The sequence below is a fragment of the Salmo trutta genome, chromosome 31 (genome assembly GCF_901001165.1).
Source record: "Salmo trutta chromosome 31, fSalTru1.1, whole genome shotgun sequence".
NCBI classification, from domain to species: Eukaryota; Metazoa; Chordata; class Actinopteri; order Salmoniformes; family Salmonidae; genus Salmo; species Salmo trutta.
The window spans coordinates 34,634,862-34,656,810 of record NC_042987.1 but is presented as its reverse complement, the minus strand read 5'-3'; the positions used below and the strand labels follow the sequence as shown (position 1 = coordinate 34,656,810).

The following is a 21,949-nucleotide window of genomic DNA, read 5'->3' as shown; positions in this document are numbered from 1 at the left end:
AGCAGTCAAGACGACTAGCTTGGTTAAGCCTCTGCCATGTATATCTCACTAGGTCAGGATATTAAACCTCCTCCATGTGTATCTCACTAGGTCAGGATATTAAACCTCCTCCATGTATATCTCACTAGGTCAGGATATTAAACCTCCTCCATGTATATCTCACTAGGTCAGGATATTAAACCTCCTCCATATAAGAGTTGTCTCTCTCTGGACGTCATTGAGGAACTGGCCAGCCTCTGTGTGAAAGACACTGACCTCTGTGTCACACAGACCCGGCGGCATAGCTTGATTAAATGTAGCATTTGGCTTTCCCAGCTGACTCTGCAGCAGTTAAATCCTCTCCGTAACACTGTAATACTCTGGCCCACTGCAGTATCCATTAATGCCAGACACCATCGGCATCTCTTTCTCATCTCTCCAGCGGAGAGGACGTCTCTTAAAGAGATGGTTAAGGATAACGGTTTTAAGATTAGGAAAGATATCTCCTTATAGAGAGATGGTTAGGATTGGTTTGATAGGATTAGAAGAGATGGCTGGTTAAGACTGAGATTATAGTCTTATAACCTTAGAATACTATGATTGATTTGCAATATTTGATAGGAAGCCATGTAGTACCATTCGATATGCAGATACCATACCAATGTGAGAGTAGAATATGAATCTCTTAAAAATAAATTGGACATGCATGCCATACACACACACACACACAGACACACACACGCACACATGCACACACACACACACACACACACACACACAGTCCGTTTAAAAAAAAAAAACTTTTAAGGCATTGAAATATTCCTAATATGGAGAAAGTATCATTACTGGAAGGGAGAGAAACATGTAATATTATGCCCCACAGGTAACTAGATAATTGATAAAGTGATCATAGAAGTATCTTACCCTTATCCTTCTCATTGCAGCCACTATCTCCATTCGGCTGTTCGGACGACCCACTTCCAGACTGCCAATGTACTATAATATTTACACAGTTATGAGATTTGTCATTAGTAACTCAAGTAGTCTTGAACTTTTACTCTGTTCTCACCTGCTTCTTGTCAAATGGACTTCACTGTACATTCTTAATAAATTGTAAGGGTAGGCTACTTGAGGTCTATATGGATTTGATAAATTGGTATAGGATAATACATTCATGAATACATTTCAACAAGCACACTGTAACATATAATACAGTGCAATCAGAATTCAATCATCACTGTTGAGTTAAATATTAGGGCACAATTCAAATGGAATAAAAATGTCAGTCTAGCTTTCATAAATTACATTGTCATAACATTTTGGAAAAATATCATTTTGGATATCAATTCATTATATAGTCAGCGCGCATCCGTACACTATAGATCCTTATTGATGAGCCGCTACTGTAGTTCATAGCCTATTTAATATTACCTTTGCCTCGAAGCAGACCCCATGCTGAAATGCCGCCTCGTTGTGCATGGGGATCCTCAAATCCTGTGCATCATCCACTAAATTATACCTGGTTATCCCTGGCATCGCCCTTCTGATACATACACGACTTGTCCAACACTAGCTTTATGTCAACGCTATTAGAAGACTGTAAATAAGCGCATCTCGCTCAACACTCATGAAGGTCTTTGATTGGTTAGTCGCCTAGAACCCAGCGGTCATTCGGGTTGAACCACCGTGCGCGACAGATTGATTGGCTAATGAATTCTGTTAACGCCATATGCGTCTAGCGGTCCAATTTGATACCGTCCGAGCTACATTATTTGCCAGTCTAGTGGCGTTTCAGATGACGCACAATTCTCAAGGCAAGGTGGTCAATTATTTTTATGTCTTATCCGTGAATAAAAACTGATGTTTACGCGCGTGCCAAATGACGAATGACAGCATCCAAATCCGCTTGAAGACCAGCTGTTTGGTTTTTTAAATCGGGGGATTCAACTATTTTCATTGGAACAGAGCATAGCAGCATCATCATCATGGACTTGCAGAAGTAGCGTATAACTCTCTCCAATTCACATAAAACTTGTAATAAGGATTGTATGACATCTAGTGGCATAATCTGGAAACAGCGCAGCTGCTGTTTTCAAATGTGCCTACTGTATTCTCCATTGGTCTCCAGATTAACTAAGTAAGCCTATGCAGATGTTAGCATACTATTTGGGAACAACTAATCACAGAATAATTTGAATGCATGAGAGTTTAGTCTCAAGAACCAGGCAATTGCCCCCAGAATGGATTTGCTACACAATACCAACAGGGCAAAGACCATACTGTGTGTAGTGTACATGGAGGACAGATGTGTGATTGGTGTAGTGCTGTCCGTGGTGCTGGTCAAACATGGTGGATAAATAATGTAGGCCATTTTCCATTGAAAAATGGTCACAGTTCCGGCTCTCCCATAGGCACCAATGCATTAGCAGCTGGGTCTGGTCTGCTTCGTTCATTGACTGTATATGAACCAGAATAAAAGGAGTGAGTAGACATGATATAATGTTATAATTCAAATTGTTTATGCAACAATGTGTTCGTCACCATCCTGTCTATTTCAAATCTTCTCATTGATCAGATGTGTCATTCAATGTGAACGCAGCACTTTGGGGTGGACACCTACCTGTCTTAATCAATGAAAGAAGATTTGAAATAGACAAGATGGTCGGCGTACACTGATGGATTACTTCATGGAGTAAAACAATTATTTTAATTTAATAACACAGGATTTTTTTACGTTCTAACAAACCACCTCCAACTAGCCAAGATATGCCATGTCTTTTGAGTCAGAAATTGAGGAAGTATTGCCAAGTAAAAGTTGGTTGAAAAAATTCTCCTGCGATGCTTTACACTACCTAAGTAACAATGGCTAACAGTAATGGTAGTAGTAGTAGTAGTAATAGTAATGGTCTGACTAGCCAATAATTGAATAGCTCCACTGTGCCCTGATTTAGGCAGCTAAGAGTTCCGACCTGTAGGGAAAGCTAACCCCGGTTGGAATTATTCTGGCTACTAAAGGCCCCTAAAGTTTATGTGTAGGTCTATGGTTCTGACTTTTACACATGATCAGGCCCGATCAAGGGGAGGGGAATAGAAAATTGGGCTCTGGTGTTGACCATGAAAAGTGCACAATTAAAACTACAAGCCAGCCTGAAGGCTTTTGTTTGTAATTTAACCTGTCAAGGTATAGGGGGCAGTATTTTGATTTCGGATGAAAAGCGTGCCCAGAGTAAACGGCCTAACACTCGGGCTCAGAGTCAAATATTTGCATATTATTAGTAGGTTTGGATAGAAAACACTCTGAAGTTTCTAAAACTGTTTGAATGATGTCTGTGAGTATAAAGAACTCATATGGCAGGCAAAAACCTGAGAAAAATACAACCAGGAAATGAAAATCTGGTGCCTGTAGTTTTTTTCAAGTCATTGCCAATCAAACACACAGTGAGTTACTTCCTAAGGCTTCCACTAGATGTCAACAGTCTTTAGAAAGTTGTTTGAGGCGTCTACGATGAACAGAGACCGAACAAGAAGGCTGGGAAGTTGGTGACCCAGGGAAGGACATCAGTTCATTGGCGCGCATTCACGTGAGGAGTTAGCTCTGTTCCAAAACTTTTTCAAGACAATGGATTCGTCCGGTTGGAATATTACTGAATTTTCACATTCTAAAGGCCCTAAAGACTGATGCTTTACAATGTTTGACCTGTTTGAACGAACGTAAACAGAACTGTTTTTGACTTTTCGTTGTGACATTTTCCTCACGCGTCCTATTTTGAGTAGCTTACTGAACGCACAAACAACATGGAGTTATTTGGACATAAATTATGAACTTTATCGAACAAAACAACATTTATTGTGGACCTGGGATTCCTGGAAGTGCCTTCTGATGAAGATTATTAAAGGTAAGTGAATATTTCTAATGCTATTTATGCATTTAGATGACTCCAAAATGGCGGGTATCTGTAATTGCCTGATGTATTTTTCTGAGCGCAGTACTCAGACTATTGCAAAGTGTGCTTTCCCAGTAAAGTTATTTTGAAATCTGTCAATGCGGCTGCATTCAGGAAATGGTCATCTATAATTCTTTGAATAACAGTTTAATATTTTATCAACGTTTATAATGAGTATTTTAGTGAATTGTTGTGCTGATCGCCGGTAGTTTTGTGGGAAATACATTTTCTGAACGTCACTAGCCAATGTAAAATGGGGTTTTTGGATATAAATATGAACTTGATAGAACATAAAATGCATGTATTGTCTAACATAATGTCCTAGGAGTGTCATCTGATGAAGATTGTCAAAGGTTAGTGCATAATTTTAGCTGGTTTTCTGCTTTTGGTGACGCTTGTCCTTGCATTGAAAATGGCTGTGTGTAATTTTTTGTCTATGTACTGTCCTAACATAATCTAAGTTTATGCTTTCGCCGTAAAGCCTTTTTGAAATCCGACAACGTGGTTGGATTAAGGAGATGTTTATCTATAAAATGATGTAAAATAGTTATATGTTTGAGAAATTTGAATTATGACATTTTGTTGTTTTCGAATTTGCCGCTCTGATTTTTCACTGGCTACACGGTGGGTGGGACGCGTCCCACTAGCCTCAAAATGAAATGTTTTTGTCAATAGTGATACCCTTTCCCTCTTGGCTAAATGGGTTTGTAGTACCTTGAGTTGTGGATGTAATTTTTTAAGTGTTTTCCAGTTTTGGCTTTGGTGTTTCTGATACTATTTAGTCTGCTTGATGTATTCAACCAGGGTTATTTTTAGATCTCATTTGTTATTTTTGTAGCTTTGGCAACTATGTGTGTGTTTTCTATACCTGTTTGCACCTCTCCCTGTAGGCTTTACAGACACTCCCCACCAATTGTTTGCAACCGTTCTAATGTAGTGTACCCTGCGTGCACAACCCATATGGAATTCCCGTTCTCTGGCAGCATTTGGAACTGCCAGTCTGTGGTCAAGAACACCAAGTTCATTTCAGCCTACGCTGTCCTTCAGTCCCTTGACTTTTTGGCCCTGACGGAGACATGGATCAGCCCAGAGAACACTAAGGCAATGCTCTCTCTTCATATGACTACGTTTTCTCTCATTGTCCGAGAGCATCTGGTCATCGTGGTGGTGGTACTGGTCTACTCATTTCTCCTAAGAGGAGATTTTCTTTTTTCTCCCTCTCACCTGTCCATCTCCTCATTTCAATTCCTTGCTATCACTGTCACTTGTCCACTCAAGCTTAACATTATTGTCATCTATCACCCACCAGATGCCCTTGGAGAGTTCCTCAATGAGCTTGACACCTTGATAAGCTCATTTCCTGGTGGCTCACTGCTCTTCGTACTTGGCGACTTCAACCTCCCGAAGTCTGCCTTCGATTAATTTATTTCCAAATCTCTCTTTCCACTCGCTTCTTTTGAGCTCACCCTTTCCCAATCTTCTCCAACTCACCAGGCAGGCAATACACTTGACCTAATCTTTACTAGAGGCAGCTCGCCTACTAATCTCACTGCAACCCCCCTTCAGGTCTCTGATCACTACTTAGTTTCCTTTTCTGTCTCCCTTTCCTCCAACCCTAACCACTCAGCCCCTACCCAGATGGTCAAACGCCATCGCAATCTTCACTCTCTCTCTCCCACTACTCACTCCCCTCCTCAAGAAACCAACACTCGACTCATCTGACATCAAAAACTATAGACCTGTATCCCCTCTTTCTTTTATTTTCAAAACATTTGAGCGTGCTGTCTCTGATCAACTTTCTCGTTATCTCTCTCAGAACGATCTTCTTGACCCTAACTGGTCAGGCTTCAAGACGGGTCACTCAACTGAGACTGCTCTTCTCTGTGTCACGGAGGCTCTCCGCACTGCCAAAGTGGACTCTCTTTCTCCTCTGTTTTCATCCTCCTAGATCTTTCCGCTGCCTTCCGACAATGTGAACCATCAGATCCTCCTTTCCACCCTCTCAGGTCTGGGCGTCTTAGGCTCTGCACACTTTTGGATTGCATCCTACCTGGCAGGCCGCTTCTACCAGGTGACGTGGATAGGATCTGTTTCTGCACCACGTACTCTCACTACTGGTGTCTTACTTAATTAACCTTTATTTAACTGTGTCCCCTAGGGATCGGTTTTAGGCCCTCTCCTCTTCTCTCTATACACCAAGTCATATCCTCACATGGTCTCTCCTATCATTGCATTGCGGATGACACTCAACTGCTTTTCTCCTTTCTCCCTTCTGACACCCAGGTGGTGACACGCATCTCTGCGTGCCTGGCAGATATTTCAGCTTGGATGTCGGCCCACCACCTAAAGCTCAACCTCGACAAGATGGAACTGCTCTTTCTCCCGGGGAACGCCTGCCCTCCCGGTGAAGGCCTGCCCTCCCGGGGAACGCCTGCCCTCCCGGTGAAGGCCTGCCCTCCCGGGGAACGCCTGCCCTCCCGGGGAACGCCTGCCCCATCACAAGAGACAAGTCTGGGAGAAAACTATTTTATATTAGATATACTTTGAGATGCAAAAAATTCTCGAATGTGAATGACAATCCATCCCTTCATTTGAGTGGCATTTTCATGGCACAAACCTTATTGTTACAGTAGGCCCTACTCTAGTTATGACATCATTTTTTGATGTTATTCTCTTTTATGGGTCATGAGTCATGCCGCATATCTTTTTGCGAAAGCTTCGGGCTGATGCTTATCAGTTGATACCAGCCTGTTCTCTCAATGGCCAGAGGATGGCACTAGATCTCTGTATTAGACATGCTGACCTCAACAACATTATGACAAATGTCAGATTCATCTCAATAGGGGGAAATTCCATGGTAACAGATTAAGCTGAGACTCAAGAGTTTTCACTTTAAAATGTATAACAAACAAAAAACATTGATGTTCAAAGTTTAACAAACCATAGACCTTAATGCAGAATGACTACTCTTAAAATTTCCACAGAAAATTGTACAAAAACACATTTACAGGAACTGTACAGATACAAACTTTGCATCTGCACCGTTTTTCAGTAAGGGAGAGTGGGTTAAGTTGAGCCAAAAGGGTAAGTTGTTTCTAGGAAACCATACATACAATTAATCATTTGAGCAAATATTTAGGAAGTGGTCATCCTTTCATTGAGTCTGAGAAGGAGTTGGGTCCAAAAAACAGATTTTCATCAAGTGAAATTAATGTAAAGTAGATCATTTTAATATTTTTCTATACATCAGTTGGAGTCTATAAGTTTTAATATTAGGTCCTCAACCTAGCATGAAAGTGCTTCCTTGTAGCTGTGTGTGCTAATATAGTAAAATGTTTGCCTTGGGGTAAGGAGTGTCAATGGCCATCGGGTAAGTTGAGCCAATGGCAAGTTGATCAATTGGAAGTATTTGTTCCCTGGCGTAATGCAAGGCATTGTCGCTGGGATATGGGGTAACAACAGGCCTGCCCTATTTTAAAAGTGTTTACAAAAGTACAAAGTTTGTTAGGTGTTAAGACTGTGTTAAATTATTAAAAGACAAAAAATTGCTATTGTGATTGTTGAATTGTGTTTGGGAAATAAAGATAGACATGATTTTAAAAAGGTAGTGGTAATATTTCATTCAGTACAGAAATTTGTAGGCGGCTTAACTTACCCTTAACGTAGTCAACTTAAGCTGCAGGGGTACGAGTTAATTGAGGTAGCTATGTACAGTGCATTCGGTTAAGTATTCAGACCCCTTCCCCTTTTCCACATTTTGTTAGATTACAACATTTCTAGAAACCTTGTTTTTGCTTTGCCATTATGGGGTATTGTGTATAGATTGATGAGGGCCAAAATTATGTAATACATTTTAGAAGAAGGCTGTAACGTAACAAAATGTGGAAAAGTAAAGGTGTGACTGTAATGGTAGGGGTAAAGTGACCAAGTAAAAGTCAGTGTAAGAGTGTGTGAAGAGTCCAGTGTGTGCGTAGAGTCAGTACAAGAGAGTCCGGGTAGCCGTTTGATTAGCTATTTAGCAGTCTTGTTTAGCAGATGGCTTGGAGGTAGAAGCTGTTCAGTGTCCTGTTGGTTCCAGACTTGCCGTGCGGCAGCAGAGAGAACAGTCTATGGCTTGGAGGTAGAAGCTGTTCAGTGTCCTGTTGGTTCCAGACTTGCCGTGCAGCAGCAGAGAGAACAGTCTATGGCTTGGAGGTAGAAGCTGTTCAGGGTCCTGTTGGTTCCAGACTTGCCGTGCGGCAGCAGAGAGAACAGTCTATGGCTTGGAGGTAGAAGCTGTTCAGGGTCCTGTTGGTTCCAGACTTGCCGTGCGGCAGCAGAGAGAACAGTCTATGGCTTGGAGGTAGAAGCTGTTCAGGGTCCTGTTGGTTCCAGACTTGCTGTGCGGTAGCAGAGAGCACAGTCTATGGCTTGGGTGGCTGGAGTAATTGAAAATGTTTGGGGCCTTCTTCTGACATTAGCAAGTGTCATCAAAATTGATAAAAGGTTTGAAAAACAATTCTAATAAATGCAACAGTTGGACAATGGAGAAGTTCATCCAAACACTTTTAATTTTTTTTATCCTTAAACTATTGACTGTATTATAGCACTTTAAACATTTTACTGGCACTGACAATTAATGGAGTTCAGGGATTTTGGTGGAAATTCCAGTATTCAATTTATTGTAATTTTTTTTTATCTTAGAATGCACTCATAAAGGTATCAGGTATTTTGTAATTATTTTGTGTTAAAATAAAGACATTTATGTGCCTACTTTGCATAACTACATACTTATTTGCATAAATACAGGGGTGGAACAGGGCTGCAACCACCAAAACCTTACTCTGTCTAGGCCTACCTGCACTCACCTGCGATGTCTAGACTGACTCATTAATTACTGTGTTTGTCATGTTCTCTTGCATAATTCAATAGCAGGATAGTCTCAGATTAAAAATCAACAGGTTTGGCTCTAGATTACACCTCTATATATACTTGACATTGTTTTTTGAGATCAGACATAATATCACTATAATCTGAGTGTTCATTTTTGGATGTTGCTTTCATTTCAGCACATCTAATTTGTAAACATTTCAACTGTATTAAATGATTACTTATAGATGGCTGAAAAAGACAGATCCTCAGGTGGTTGCTACTGACACCGCCTGGTATAGAGGTCCTGGATGGCAGGGAGCTCGGCCCCAGTGATGTACTGACAGAGTGATGCTGAATGTAAAACATTGCTCAATTTACCACACTCTCCCCTGTACGTTTTTGTTTTTGACTGTGGCAATTGTTCAAAGTAGTCATTGTGCATAGAGTTGTATGATTTGTTAAACTTTGAAATCAATGGTTTTTAGTTTGGCATACAATTGAAAGTGAAAAATCGGAGTCTCCGTGACCGTGGAATTGCCCACAGTGCACCCATAATGCACCATTTCAAATTGACCAGAAAATTGTCTCGATGGTTCTTTCTACCGAATGGTCTGACGACAATAGTTCCGCTTTTTAATTTCACTTAGAGTTTGACACAATAAGTAGTGACAAAATGTCCACGTCTTGATGGAAATTAGGTTTGACTATTTTGAGTCGGGATGACGTCTGAAATAACTCATTGAACCAAGGCACAGAGAGTAGCCAGAAACATCAATACACCTCACTGAACAGAATGCAGAGTAAGTCCCCCCCCCCCAAAAAAACCCTTCTTATGTGACATGAGCAAGTGCTCAAGGGCATAACATTCGTACAACACCTTCAAATCCCTAATCTGACACAAAGGTTGTTCCTCTGCAATGCTTCAGTCTGGGTACTGACTGTACTCATTTATTATTTATCATTACAGGCAAGAGCAGCTGAAAAAGGTGCAATTTTCTCAGTCCTCTTTCTTTAGCTGACCTAAATTCAACAAAGTATAACAGTTTTGCTTCAGCTTGAAAGCCCCTTCTCGACACACCAGGCCTATTTTCAAAGCCATGACGATAAGAGTTATGAACACGAGGTTTAAGAGAAGCCACGGTTGCTAGGGTAGCAACAACACTGATGTTCAACAGTGAAATAAATTATACAGATTGGAAAAAGTTACATATCTTGACATGTTTTTTTTTATTGCAGATTGAATTAATTGAATGAATGAAGACACTTTCTATTTTCAGAGGTGTGTGGTACATGTCAGGTAAAGCTCTGATGTACTCACTATATCATCTGTTAGCGGTGTGCATAGCTAGTTATGTGAATAGAGGTTAACTTGTGTTGTCACTGCATTGTCTCCCCATCCTTCCTCAAACCACACACACACACACACACACTCTTCGTCATACTTCTGAAGTATTCATTTATACATTGCAGTGCTAAAATTAAGACTTAAAAAAATATGTTTTGTGTGTAATATTTATTTCCTTTAGATACTGTATCAGTTGAATAATGGTTCAGGTAAATAGGTGCTAGTGTGTAATTTAAATATCAGATTCCAAAAAATGACTAACAGACCAATCAATAAATCAGTAATTCACCCAACGAACCCTCCAATCAGTCCAATGACATGATTGATAAATCAATCAACCAACCAACCAACCAACCAACCAATCAGTCTGATGACACGACTCTAGCCAATCAGTGTTTGAGTTTCTACTTTATAATCTCCTGGTATTGGTTGGATTTGAGGAACCTCCTGTATGAATCTTTCTCCATGAGGGCAAAGACCTGTCTCTGGGCTAGGTCAAAGGTCATAGGAGTCAGTCGGCCCAAGTTCCTTACTGTTACGTCCTTGGTGATGTGGTCAATGTTCACCTGTTGGAGGCAGAGAGTCAGCTAAGCATTAGAATCAAATGACTTGAGGGATAGTGCCTTTTATAATGAGAAGGTCCATCTTTCAGTGTATCCTATGTTACAGAGCTTGGGCGTATGTGACGTGTATTCGGTACGTTAGGTCAATCCAGATGTGACAAAATGTAGGTAAGTTGACCACAGAGTGCACTAAAGATAATGTACTTTTTCTAGATGCAGTATATAGCATGAATTGTTTTAGAATAAGAAATTGCACTGTAATGAATATTACATGAAAATGTATACTAAAGTAAAGTATCGTATCGATTATCATATCGTAACTCTTCTATGGTAAGACTACCTAATCTTACCATTGGACTATCATTGACTGATTACTATGGTAATACCTCTGAAAAACAAACAGTATTTGTGTAATGTTTGTACAGTCTAGGACCACTGTACTCTGTATAACCTCACGCAGTGGGCCAGGTGTGTAATACTATAGGTAGTGTGTAAATACTAATTCCCTGGTCTGGCACATCAATAGATGATTTTAAGCTTTTCGTCTCTGTTCTTTAGTCAGCAAACACACATCCTATTCATTACACGACCCATTAAAAACCAATTCTCCCCCAAACACATCCTATTCATCACACGACCCATTAAAAACCAATTCTCCCCCAAACACATCCTATTCATTACACGACCCATTAAAAACCAATTCTCCCCCAAACACATCCTATTCATTACACGACCCATTAAAAACCAATTCTCCCCCAAACACATCCTATTCATCACACGACCCATTAAAAACCAATTCTCCCCCAAACACATCCTATTCATCACACGACCCATTAAAAACCAATTCTCCCCCAAACACATCCTATTCATTACACGACCCATTAAAAACCAATTCTCCCCCAAACACATCCTATTCATTACACGACCCATTAAAAACCAATTCTCCCCCAAACACATCCTATTCATCACACGACCCATTAAAAACCAATTCTCCCCCAAACACATCCTATTCATTACACGACCCATTAAAAACCAATTCTCCCCCAAACACATCCTATTCATCACACGACCCATTAAAAACCAATTCTCCCCCAAACACATCCTATTCATCACACGACCCATTAAAACCAATTCTCCCCCAAACACATCCTATTCATCACACGACCCATTAAAAACCAATTCTCCCCCAAACACATCCTATTCATCACACGACCCATTAAAAACCAATTCTCCCCCAAACACATCCTATTCATCACACGACCCATTAAAAACCAATTCTCCCCCAAACACATCCTATTCATAACACGACCCATTAAAAACCAATTCTCCCCCAAACACATCCTATTCATCACACGACCCATTAAAAACCAATTCTCCCCCAAACACATCCTATTCATTACACGACCCATTAAAAACCAATTCTCCCCCAAACACATCCTATTCATTACACGACCCATTAAAAACCAATTCTCCCCCAAACACATCCTATTCATTACACGACCCATTAAAAACCAATTCTCCCCCAAACACATCCTATTCATCACACGACCCATTAAAAACCAATTCTCCCCCAAACACATCCTATTCATCACACGACCCATTAAAAACCAATTCTCCCCCAAACACATCCTATTCATCACACGACCCATTAAAAACCAATTCTCCCCCAAACACATCCTATTCATAACACGACCCATTAAAAACCAATTCTCCCCCAAACACATCCTATTCATTACACGACCCATTAAAAACCAATTCTCCCCCAAACACATCCTATTCATTACACGACCCATTAAAAACCAATTCTCCCCCAAACACATCCTATTCATTACACGACCCATTAAAAACCAATTCTCCCCCAAACACATCCTATTCATCACACGACCCATTAAAAACCAATTCTCCCCCAAACACATCCTATTCATTACACGACCCATTAAAACCAATTCTCCCCCAAACACATCCTATTCATTACACGACCCATTAAAAACCAATTCTCCCCCAAACACATCCTATTCATCACACGACCCATTAAAAACCAATTCTCCCCCAAACACATCCTATTCATCACACGACCCATTAAAAACCAATTCTCCCCCAAACACAATGTCCTTGTGACACTTGAGACTGGCACGTGTTCAGTGACCAATATTTACCAAACCAATATTGACAGAGTTTCAAAACTAAAGTACTCATCTAATTTGGTGAATTGCGCTCGAGGATTGACATCATGCCCATTGTCATTTCATCCCTATGTCAATGTATCAGAAACAGGGTTGTGTTCATTAGGGCGCACAACAGAAAACTTAAAACGAGCGCTTCTTATTGGACAAGTCCAGATAGTCCCTCCCTATTTCAGTCTATTTTCTTCAGTTTGGTGCCTAACGAACACAACCCTGGAAAAAGGAGAATTAGAACAAACCTCCCACTGGGCTCCGGTCTGTATAAACTCCTTATAAATCCTCTTAGCCTTGGCAGCCATTTTGCTTGTTTCTCTGGTCCTCTTGTAGTCCTCACAGGCTACCCAGAACTCAATGTTCTCCTCGCTGAACTCTGACCTCAGGAAGCCCCTGAAAGTAGCCAGGCCATCTGTTAGGGAGAGGAAGAGGAATACAGTAACAGTTATCTGATTTGAAGTTTACCAAAGCAGAGTCAATGATTGACTGCAACATAGTCTCATTAGAATATGTCAAAATACTGATATTTAACCATTGTATGACTGCTGAAACTTACAGCTGTTGGTCAGTACATTGTCCAGGGCCTTCCCCCACTGCGATGCTTCCGCTCTTGATGGTCTTGAAAGAGACATATTTTATTATAATGTGTTGTATAAAGGATGTCCACAAAATAGAGATGTGTTTTTATGTTTGCATGTCTTGTTTTACCAGGTAAGTTGACTGAGAATACATTCTCATTTACAGCAATGGTCTGGGGAATAGTTACAGGGGGATGAATGAGCCAATTGGACGCTGGGGATGACTAAGTGGCCATGATTGTATGAGTGCCAGAATGGGAATTTAGCCAGGACCCCAGGTCAACACACTTACTCTTACGGTAAGTGCAATGGGATCTTTAGTGACCACATAAAGTCAGGACATCTGTTTAACGTCCCATCCAAAAAACTGCACCCTACACAGGGCAATGTTCCCAATCACTGCCCTGGGATATTTTTATTAGACCAGAGGAAATGGGGCCTCCTACTGGCTCTCCAACACCACTGCCAGTAGCATCTGGTCTCCCATCCAGGGACCGATCTTGATTAACTTCAGAGTCAAGTCAGCAGTGGGACGCAGGGTGGTATGCTGCTGGTGTGTGTGAGCGTGTGGGTGTGTGTGCGTGTATGTTGAACTGTATGGCTGCGTTTACATAGGCAGCCCAATTATGATATTTCTTCCACAAATTGGTCTTTTGACCAATCACATCAGATCCTTTCCAGAGAAGCTGAATTTCTAAAGAATCTAAAGAATCTAAAGACTCCTTTTGTACAATTATTTCTGTTGCACCCTTTAAATGACTCAGGCAAATCCTCTTCGCACCCTTTAAATGACTCAGGCAAATCCTCTTCGCACCCTTTAAATGACTCAGGCAAATCCTCTTCGCACCCTTTAAATGACTCAGGCAAATCCTGTCCATCCTCATTTTTGGCAACTTAAATTAAGGCTTGGTTGAAAGCAAAATGTATTTTTTATTAGTTTAGTTTTTTGTCATATACGTTCTTAAAGAGACAGTCTACAGTTTCCACAGTAATGTATCACAATGGAAAATGTGCTTTTTCACAATGTAGAAACATAACACTGCAGAACATGAATTTGTAAATATAATGACAGGTATAATATAATGACATTCAACATTTGAGCTTTTACAATAATAATTGTCTCTCTAGGGTTGGGTCGTGTGGGTAAATTATTTCACATAATTGGTGAAACTGCCTTGTCCGTTTACGATATTACAATAACAAAGAAATTACTGCAAACAACAAACACTGTATTTTTCCACTCGGACATCATTGTACACGTCATAGAACAGCAGAATATGTAAGGCAGATTTTTTTACCATGCTTACCGCGCTCCTCTCTTCCATTTCTCCTCCGTTACATCAACAAAACAAAAACAATAACAAAGGTGCTGGGGCGAACATGGCGCTGTTTCCCAAAATGCGGATTAGATCTTAATGCCATGAATTGCAATAACAATTACAGAAGACTTCTATAACAAACATAATATTCTGCTACAGTTGTATTCTCCACTGATGTGCGCTCAAAGTGCATCCTTTTAGTTCGACTCAGAATTTACCAATCTTTGCAAACGTAACTGTATTACTGTCACCATGACGATGTACAATTGCCATTTGGCAAACCAGACCATAATTATATCCTCCTTAGCAGATGCTACGTACAGGACTGTTTTGCTAGCACAGACTGGAATATGTTCCAGGATTCCTCCGATGGCATTGCGGAGTACACCACATCAGTCATTGGCTTCATCAATAAGTTCATCGATGATGTCGTCCCCACAGTGACCGTACGTACATACCCAAACCAGAAGCTATGGATTACAGGCAACATCCGCACTGAGCTAAAGGCTAGAGCTGCAGCTTTCAAGGAGTGGTACTCTAACCCAGAAGCTTATAAGAAATCCCGCTATGCCCTCCGACGAACCATCAAACAGGCAAAGCATCAATACAGGACTAAGATCGAATCGTAATACACCGGCCCTGACGCTCATCAGATGTGGCAGGGTTTGCAAAGCATTACAGACTACATACGGAAGCACAGCCGAGAGCTGCCCAGTGACATGAGCCTACCAGACGAGCTAAACTACTTTTATGCTCGCTTCGAGGCAAATAACACTGATACATGCATGAGAACACCAACTGTTCCGGAAGACTGTGTGATCACGCTATCCGCAGCCGATGTGAGTAAGACCTTTAAACAGGTCAACATTCACAAGGCTGCAGGGCCAGGCAGATTACCAGGACATGTACTGTGCGCATGCGCTGACCAACTGGCAAGTATCTTCACTGACATTTTCAACCTCTCCCTGTCTGAGTCTGTAATACCAACATGTTTCAAGCAGACCACCATAGCCCTGTGCCCAAGAACACTAAGGTAACCTGCCTAAATGACTACCGACCCGTAGCACTCACGTTTGTAGCCATGAAGTGCTTTGAAAGGCTGGTCATGGCTCACATCAACATCATTATCCTAGAAACTCTAGACCCACACCAATTTGCATACCACCCCAACAGATCCACAGATGATGCAATCTCTATTCCACTCCACAATGCCCTTTCCCACTTGGACAAAAGGAACACCTATGTGAGAATGCTATTCATTGACTGCAGCTCAGCGTTCAACACCATAGTGCTCTCAAAGCTCATCAATAAGCTAAGGACCCTGGGACTAAACACCTCCCTCTGCAAATGGATCCTGGACTTCCTGACGGGCCACCCCCAGGTGGTAAAGGTTGATAACAACACATCCGCCACGCTGATCCTCAACACAGGGGCCCCTCAGGGGTGCATACTCAGTGCCTTCCTGTACTCCCTGTTCACTTATGACTGCACAACCAGGCACGACTCCAACACCATCATTAAGTTTGCCGATGACACAACAGTGGTAGGCCTGATCACCGACAACGACGAGACAGCCTATAGGGAGGAGGTCAGAGACCTGGCCATGTGGTGCCAGGACAACAACCTCTCCCTCAATATGATCAAGACAAAGGAGATGATTGTGGAATACAGGAAAAAGAGGTCCCCATTCTCATCGACGGGGCTGTAGTGGAGCAGGTTGAGAGGTTCAAGTTCCTTGGTGTCTACATCACCAACAAACTAACATAGTCCAAGCACACCAAGACAGCTGTGAAGAGGGTACGACAAAAACTATTCCTCCTCAGGAGACTGAAAAGATTTGGCATCCTCAGATACTCAAAAGGTTCAGCAGTTGCACCATTGAGAGCATCCTGACAGGTTGCATCACTGCCTGGTATGGCAACTGCTCGGCCTCCGATCGCAAGGCAAACAGAGGGTAGTGCGTACGGCCCAGTACACCCCTGGGGACAAGCTTCCTGACATCCAGGATCCAGCCATAAGACTCCTGAACATCTAATCAAATGGCTACCCAGACTATTTTCATTGCCCCCACCCCCACCCCCCGCCCCCCTTTACACCGCTGCTACTCTCTGTTGTTATCATTTATGCATAGTCACTGTAATAACTCTACCTACATGCACATATTACCTCAACTAACCGGCGCCCCCGCACATTGACTCTGTATCAGTACCCTCCCTGTGTATAGTCTTGCTATTGTTATTTTACAGCTGCTCTTTAATTACTTGTTACTTTTATTACTTATTCTTACTCATTTATATATTTTTTTTAAACTGCATTGTTGGTTAGGGGCTCATAAGTAAGCATTTCACTGTAAGGTCTACACCTGTTGTATTCCGCGCATGTGACTAATAAAATTTGATTTGAAGTAATAACAATTCTTCTTCTTGAACTTCACGGTGAACTTGTTCTTCTTGACTTGTCTTGTATTTTTCTGATAATCAAGTTTTTTCCCCTGCATTTTAACAGGCAATGCTTGTTCCACAAGCTACATGACACCTGTTCTGGTTTCCTGGTGATCTTTGATCATCCTCTCATTCTGTATCCTCAGCTTGACCTTCATCCTACTTATGCTCCCGTTCTGGGTCTTGTTCAGGTTCCTCTTCAGTTCCATGACTTCCATCTTGAGTTTACTCTGGTGCCTCGGCTTTGGCTCCAGCTTCCGCTTCTACAAGATGCTCTGTTACTGCAGGTTGGAAGACATTTGCCTCACTCTCATCTTGTAATCTACATGGTGTACTGTTCCTCACTTAAACATTCTGAGTATCCATGGGATGAGTCTTCGGCTGTTTATGTCCCACTGATGTTTTCTTGTTCTTCTCTCTTTAAGATTTGTTGTGTTTTGTGTATTTTCTCCATGAGATTGTCGTGATGTCTTACTCTTCTCGCATTGACGCGTCTTCCATTTCTCTGCATATCACGCAAGACTGTGTGGTTCCTTCTTCGTCTCTTAGGTACACCAGGTTGATTGGCATTGTCCAGTTCACATCCTAAGAGAAGGTACAAGGGAGGAAAAACTTGTTGAAATGTAGGCATGAACAATGTTGAGGTAAAACCCACCAGTTCGGTTTCTGTGATTCTTCCAGTGTTCTTTAAGAGTGTTCTATTGAAGCATTCCGCTGAGGTTTGACTGTGGATGATATGAGGTTGTTCTTCAGTGATGGTATCCCATTCTTCTGAATAGTTATTTTCTCAAACTCCCTCATGATGATATCGGATGGGTGGCCGAAGCGTAGAACGAAGTCGTCGAAGACCTTGCGTGCTGCAGTCTTGTTCAGACTTGTTTTGTGTAGCGTAAGCCTGTGAAGTGCTATTCAACACCATTGTTGATTCTTTCCATATGAAGGTAGTTGATTGAGTTTATCACTCCTTCATGCGAATTTCCACAGACCAGAGAAGATGCTAGCTAGCTAGCTTGTTAGCATCACTTTCTCCCAGGATTGTCATCTTTTCTTCCCGCTGCAATATTCTCTCCTAGTTTCTCTGTTCCCGTTCTGACTTGTTTCAAACCGGGCGGAAACAGACATTTTGTGTTGCACCTTTAAAATTACTCACAACTTTAATAAGGCTTGGTTCAATACAAAATATACTTTTTAGTACTTTTTGATCAAAGCATTATTAATTGCTCTCTTCTCAAGTCGTAACTCTACATGACTGACATGACTGATGTTCTCAAAGAGACTGTGTACAATTTACAAAGTAATATATATCAAAATAAAGTGTGCTTTTTCTGAATGACTGTGTCAATATCAATCAACATTTGAACTTTTAGAATAACAACTGAACTCTCTAGGCAAAACATATTTGTTTCTAGGGTGCACAACACCCTTGCCCACCAAAAATATATACACTATATATACAGCAGTATGTGGACACCCGTTCAAATTAGTGGATTCGGCTATTTCAGCCATACCCGTTGCTGACAGGTGTATAAAATCGAGGACAAAAGCCATGCAATCTCAATAGACAAACATTGGCAGTAGAATGGCCATACTGAAGAGTTCAGTGACTTTCAACGTGGCACCGTCATAGGATGCCACCTTTCCAACAAGCCCGAAACATGAAAAACAGCCCCAGACCATTATTCCTCCTCCACCAAATTTTACAGTTGGCAATATGCTCCAGAGTCCATGGGCGGCGAGCTGTTCATTGGGAGCGAACAAGAACTATTTGCTCCCGACGAACAGTTCTTGTGCTGACATTGGTTCCAAAGGCAGTTTGGAACTCGATAGTGAGTGCTGCAACTGAGAACAGACGATTTTTACGTGCTATGCTCTTCAGCACTCTGCGGTGCCGTTTTGTGTGCTTGTGTGGCTTACCACTTCGCATCTGAGCCATTGTTGCATCTAGACGTTTCCACTTCACAATAACAGCACTTACAGTTGACCGGGGCAGATCTAGCAGGGCAGAAATTTTACAAATTGACTTGTTGGAAAGTTGGCATCCTATGAAGGTGCCACGTTGAAAGTCTACTGCCAATGTCTGTCTATGGAGATTGCATGGCTGTGTTCTCAATTTTATACACCTGTCAGCAACGGGTGTGGCTGAAATAGCCAAATTCAATCATTTGAATGGGTGTCCACAAACTTTTGTGTATATATAGTGTATACACATTATGTTGGCAAAAACATTTTAAGCTTCAATATCAGAATAACAATCTGGAAAGTGAAGATGTCATAAAACATCAAAAAGTAAACATTTCTGGAGACACCTTGCTGTTTTGGGTTGCATTTGCTATCAAAGAGTGGTGTGGTTGCTAATTAATTGTAAGTAAGTGAATTGCTTTGCTCCACAGCCAAAATGCTTTTGCCAGACGTCTCATCCTGAATTCAATTTCGCTGCTCTATCGATCGCTCCATACATCATTGTGGAGTAGAGAAGTTAGTGGGCATGACGTTTGGACAGAGGGATGTGGATGGATAGACAGACAAAAGATGCTTAGCTAGCCACCTAAAGTTATTTACAATTAGTTACCAAAGTTTTCTACACTCTTTCGCTAGCTATCATAAAGCTGTCGTCCTGTCTCCAAATATGAGGTGTCTCCAGTTGTGTTTACATTTTATCATTGTGACCAGGGGTAAAAGTTAGCTGGTACGGAGTTCCAGAAAAATAAATAGTGGGGGTACGCCACACCGGTAAAACATAAGCCTATCAGAATAATTACAATTATTGCAAAAAAAGATGGCAAAGAAATGTAGGCTATCACACCATTTATCATTTCTGTCTTTCAGAGGCATGGAAAAATAGCAAATAGACTTAAAAATGTTGCTCCAGAATGCAGTGTGGTTCAATTTTGAACACTGAAATTTTGCACAAGGCAGAGATGACTGGCTGAAATGGCAGGTGCACAGTGCACTGTTTGGAATTATTTTAGAATGGACAAAAGTGTGCAGTTAAATGCTGACCACAGCGATCAGGTAAAATAACAACCTCATGTGTATATGTATGCAGTACAATTAGTACACAGTATGTAAGAAATATAGGCAAGACAGATTTCGGACATGGCCAATGACTTATTCTGAAAGTTTTCCCATTACCTGTCATACTTCGGAGGCGTCTCCAGACATCTCTCAGGTTTCTTTGGAAGAGGGATGACATTCTCAGGTTTCTTCTGAAAGGGGATGACATTCTCAGTGTGTTCATGGTCTGGCCTCTGGAGCAGGGTACCAAACTTCACCTTGATATGTTTAGCCCTAGAAGAAGACAGAGAATTTGACAATCTGGCATATCATCCACTCAAAGATTCATTTATTGTCTGACGTTTGAATCAGAATCACTCAGATCAGTCTTAGTAAGCAGATTCTCAACAACAACAATAAAAAAATCTAAAAAGTGAATAGGGAACATTTGAAAAGAACACATATACTGTACATTTCCAGGCAAACATTAGGAGTCAGGAGAACAAGTGTTAAAGCTTTAAACAAGTGTTAAACAACAAGTGTTAAAAAAGTGTAAAAGAACATTTAAACAACTAAACAGGGTTTAAGTGTTAAACTGTTGGCATGATTTTAAAGACCCTGATAGAGCACCATGTAAAGCAAACACACTGCAGAGAGGCAAAAACCTACATAGAATTAACAAATAATCAATCAAACAGAGCCCTAAGATTAAACTGTTGTATTGGAAAAGATGAAGTATGTATTTACATAGCTTACAAGGTGAACATTCATTCAGAATATATACTATTTGGACAGAATGCTCATATAGAACTGCACTCACCTCTCAAGACATGTTTGCTGTAAGACTGCAAACCCTTTACACATTCTCTAAGCCTAACACTATTAGTTTGTCTGTAGAATCACTCTGTGAAAAGATCTGTCCTCAAGTTCTGCTGTCGCCTAAAAGAATGTAATGCTATATAGAGACAGCTTATTGGCCAAGGGCCTAAAGAAGAGGAGACGGGCCAGCCAATCAGACAGTGTGTTGGAAGTCCAGCTGAAGGTTCACAGAGTTAGAGAGAAGAGACATCTGGGTGGCTCATGTTGACATCACATTAGTTATTTCCCAAAGGACATGAACCAATGTAGGGGGTCATTCACCCTCTGGGATCCGGCCACACAAAATGTCACAAAATCCTTTAAAAACAGAACTTTCTCTGATTTAGTTTTGTACGTTTTATTAAAACACGTTAACTATGACATGTTCACAAATATATTTCATTTTCATGTCCATCCCTTATCATAAACACAAAAACTGCATGACATTTTTTTCATCTGAATTTAACCCCTCCCTCAATGTTACAGCCAACCCTTCCCTCAATGTTACAGCCAACCCTTCCTTCACTGCTACAGCCAACCCTTCCCTCAATGCTACAGCCAACCCTTCCCTCAATGTTACAGCCAACCCTTCCTTCACTGCTACAGCCAACCCTTCCCTCAATGCTACAGCCAACCCTTCCTTTACTGCTACAGCCAACCCTTCCCTCAATGCTACAGCCAACCCTTCCCTCACTGCTACAGCCAGTCCTTCCTTCAATGCTACAGCCAACCCTTCCTTCACTGCTACAGCCAACCATTCCCTCAATGCTAAAGCCAACCCTTCCCTCACTGCTACAGCCAACCCTTCCCTCAATGTTACAGCCAACCCTTCCCTCAATGCTACAGCCAACCCTTCCCTCAATGCTACAGCCAACCCTTCCTTTACTGCTACAGCCAACC

At 41.4% G+C, this 21,949-nt stretch overlaps 2 protein-coding genes across 2 annotated transcripts in view; both read right to left on the bottom strand.

The window, feature by feature from the left end:
• Nucleotides 1–1,736, bottom strand: part of LOC115170087 (carboxyl-terminal PDZ ligand of neuronal nitric oxide synthase protein-like) — a 53,433-nt gene extending 51,697 nt beyond the window's left edge. The window contains exons 1-2 of the mRNA XM_029726355.1: nucleotides 1,411–1,736; nucleotides 904–975 (exon numbers count right to left, since the gene is read on the bottom strand). Of these exons, the coding sequence (XP_029582215.1) occupies nucleotides 904–975; nucleotides 1,411–1,515 (177 nt within the window). The 5' untranslated portion in view covers nucleotides 1,516–1,736. The remainder of the gene's footprint in view (nucleotides 1–903; nucleotides 976–1,410) is intronic.
• An 8,246-nt stretch (nucleotides 1,737–9,982) lies between these two features.
• On the bottom strand, nucleotides 9,983–21,142 carry LOC115170086 (regulator of G-protein signaling 5). The gene is made up of 5 exons (XM_029726353.1): nucleotides 21,012–21,142; nucleotides 20,330–20,485; nucleotides 13,416–13,477; nucleotides 13,105–13,271; nucleotides 9,983–10,685 (listed from the first exon to the last, which is right to left on the bottom strand). Exons 1-5 carry the CDS (start codon nucleotides 21,053–21,055, stop codon nucleotides 10,524–10,526), a joined length of 591 nt encoding a protein of 196 aa, XP_029582213.1. The 5' UTR covers nucleotides 21,056–21,142; the 3' UTR covers nucleotides 9,983–10,523.
• Nucleotides 21,143–21,949: the final 807 nt, after the last annotated feature.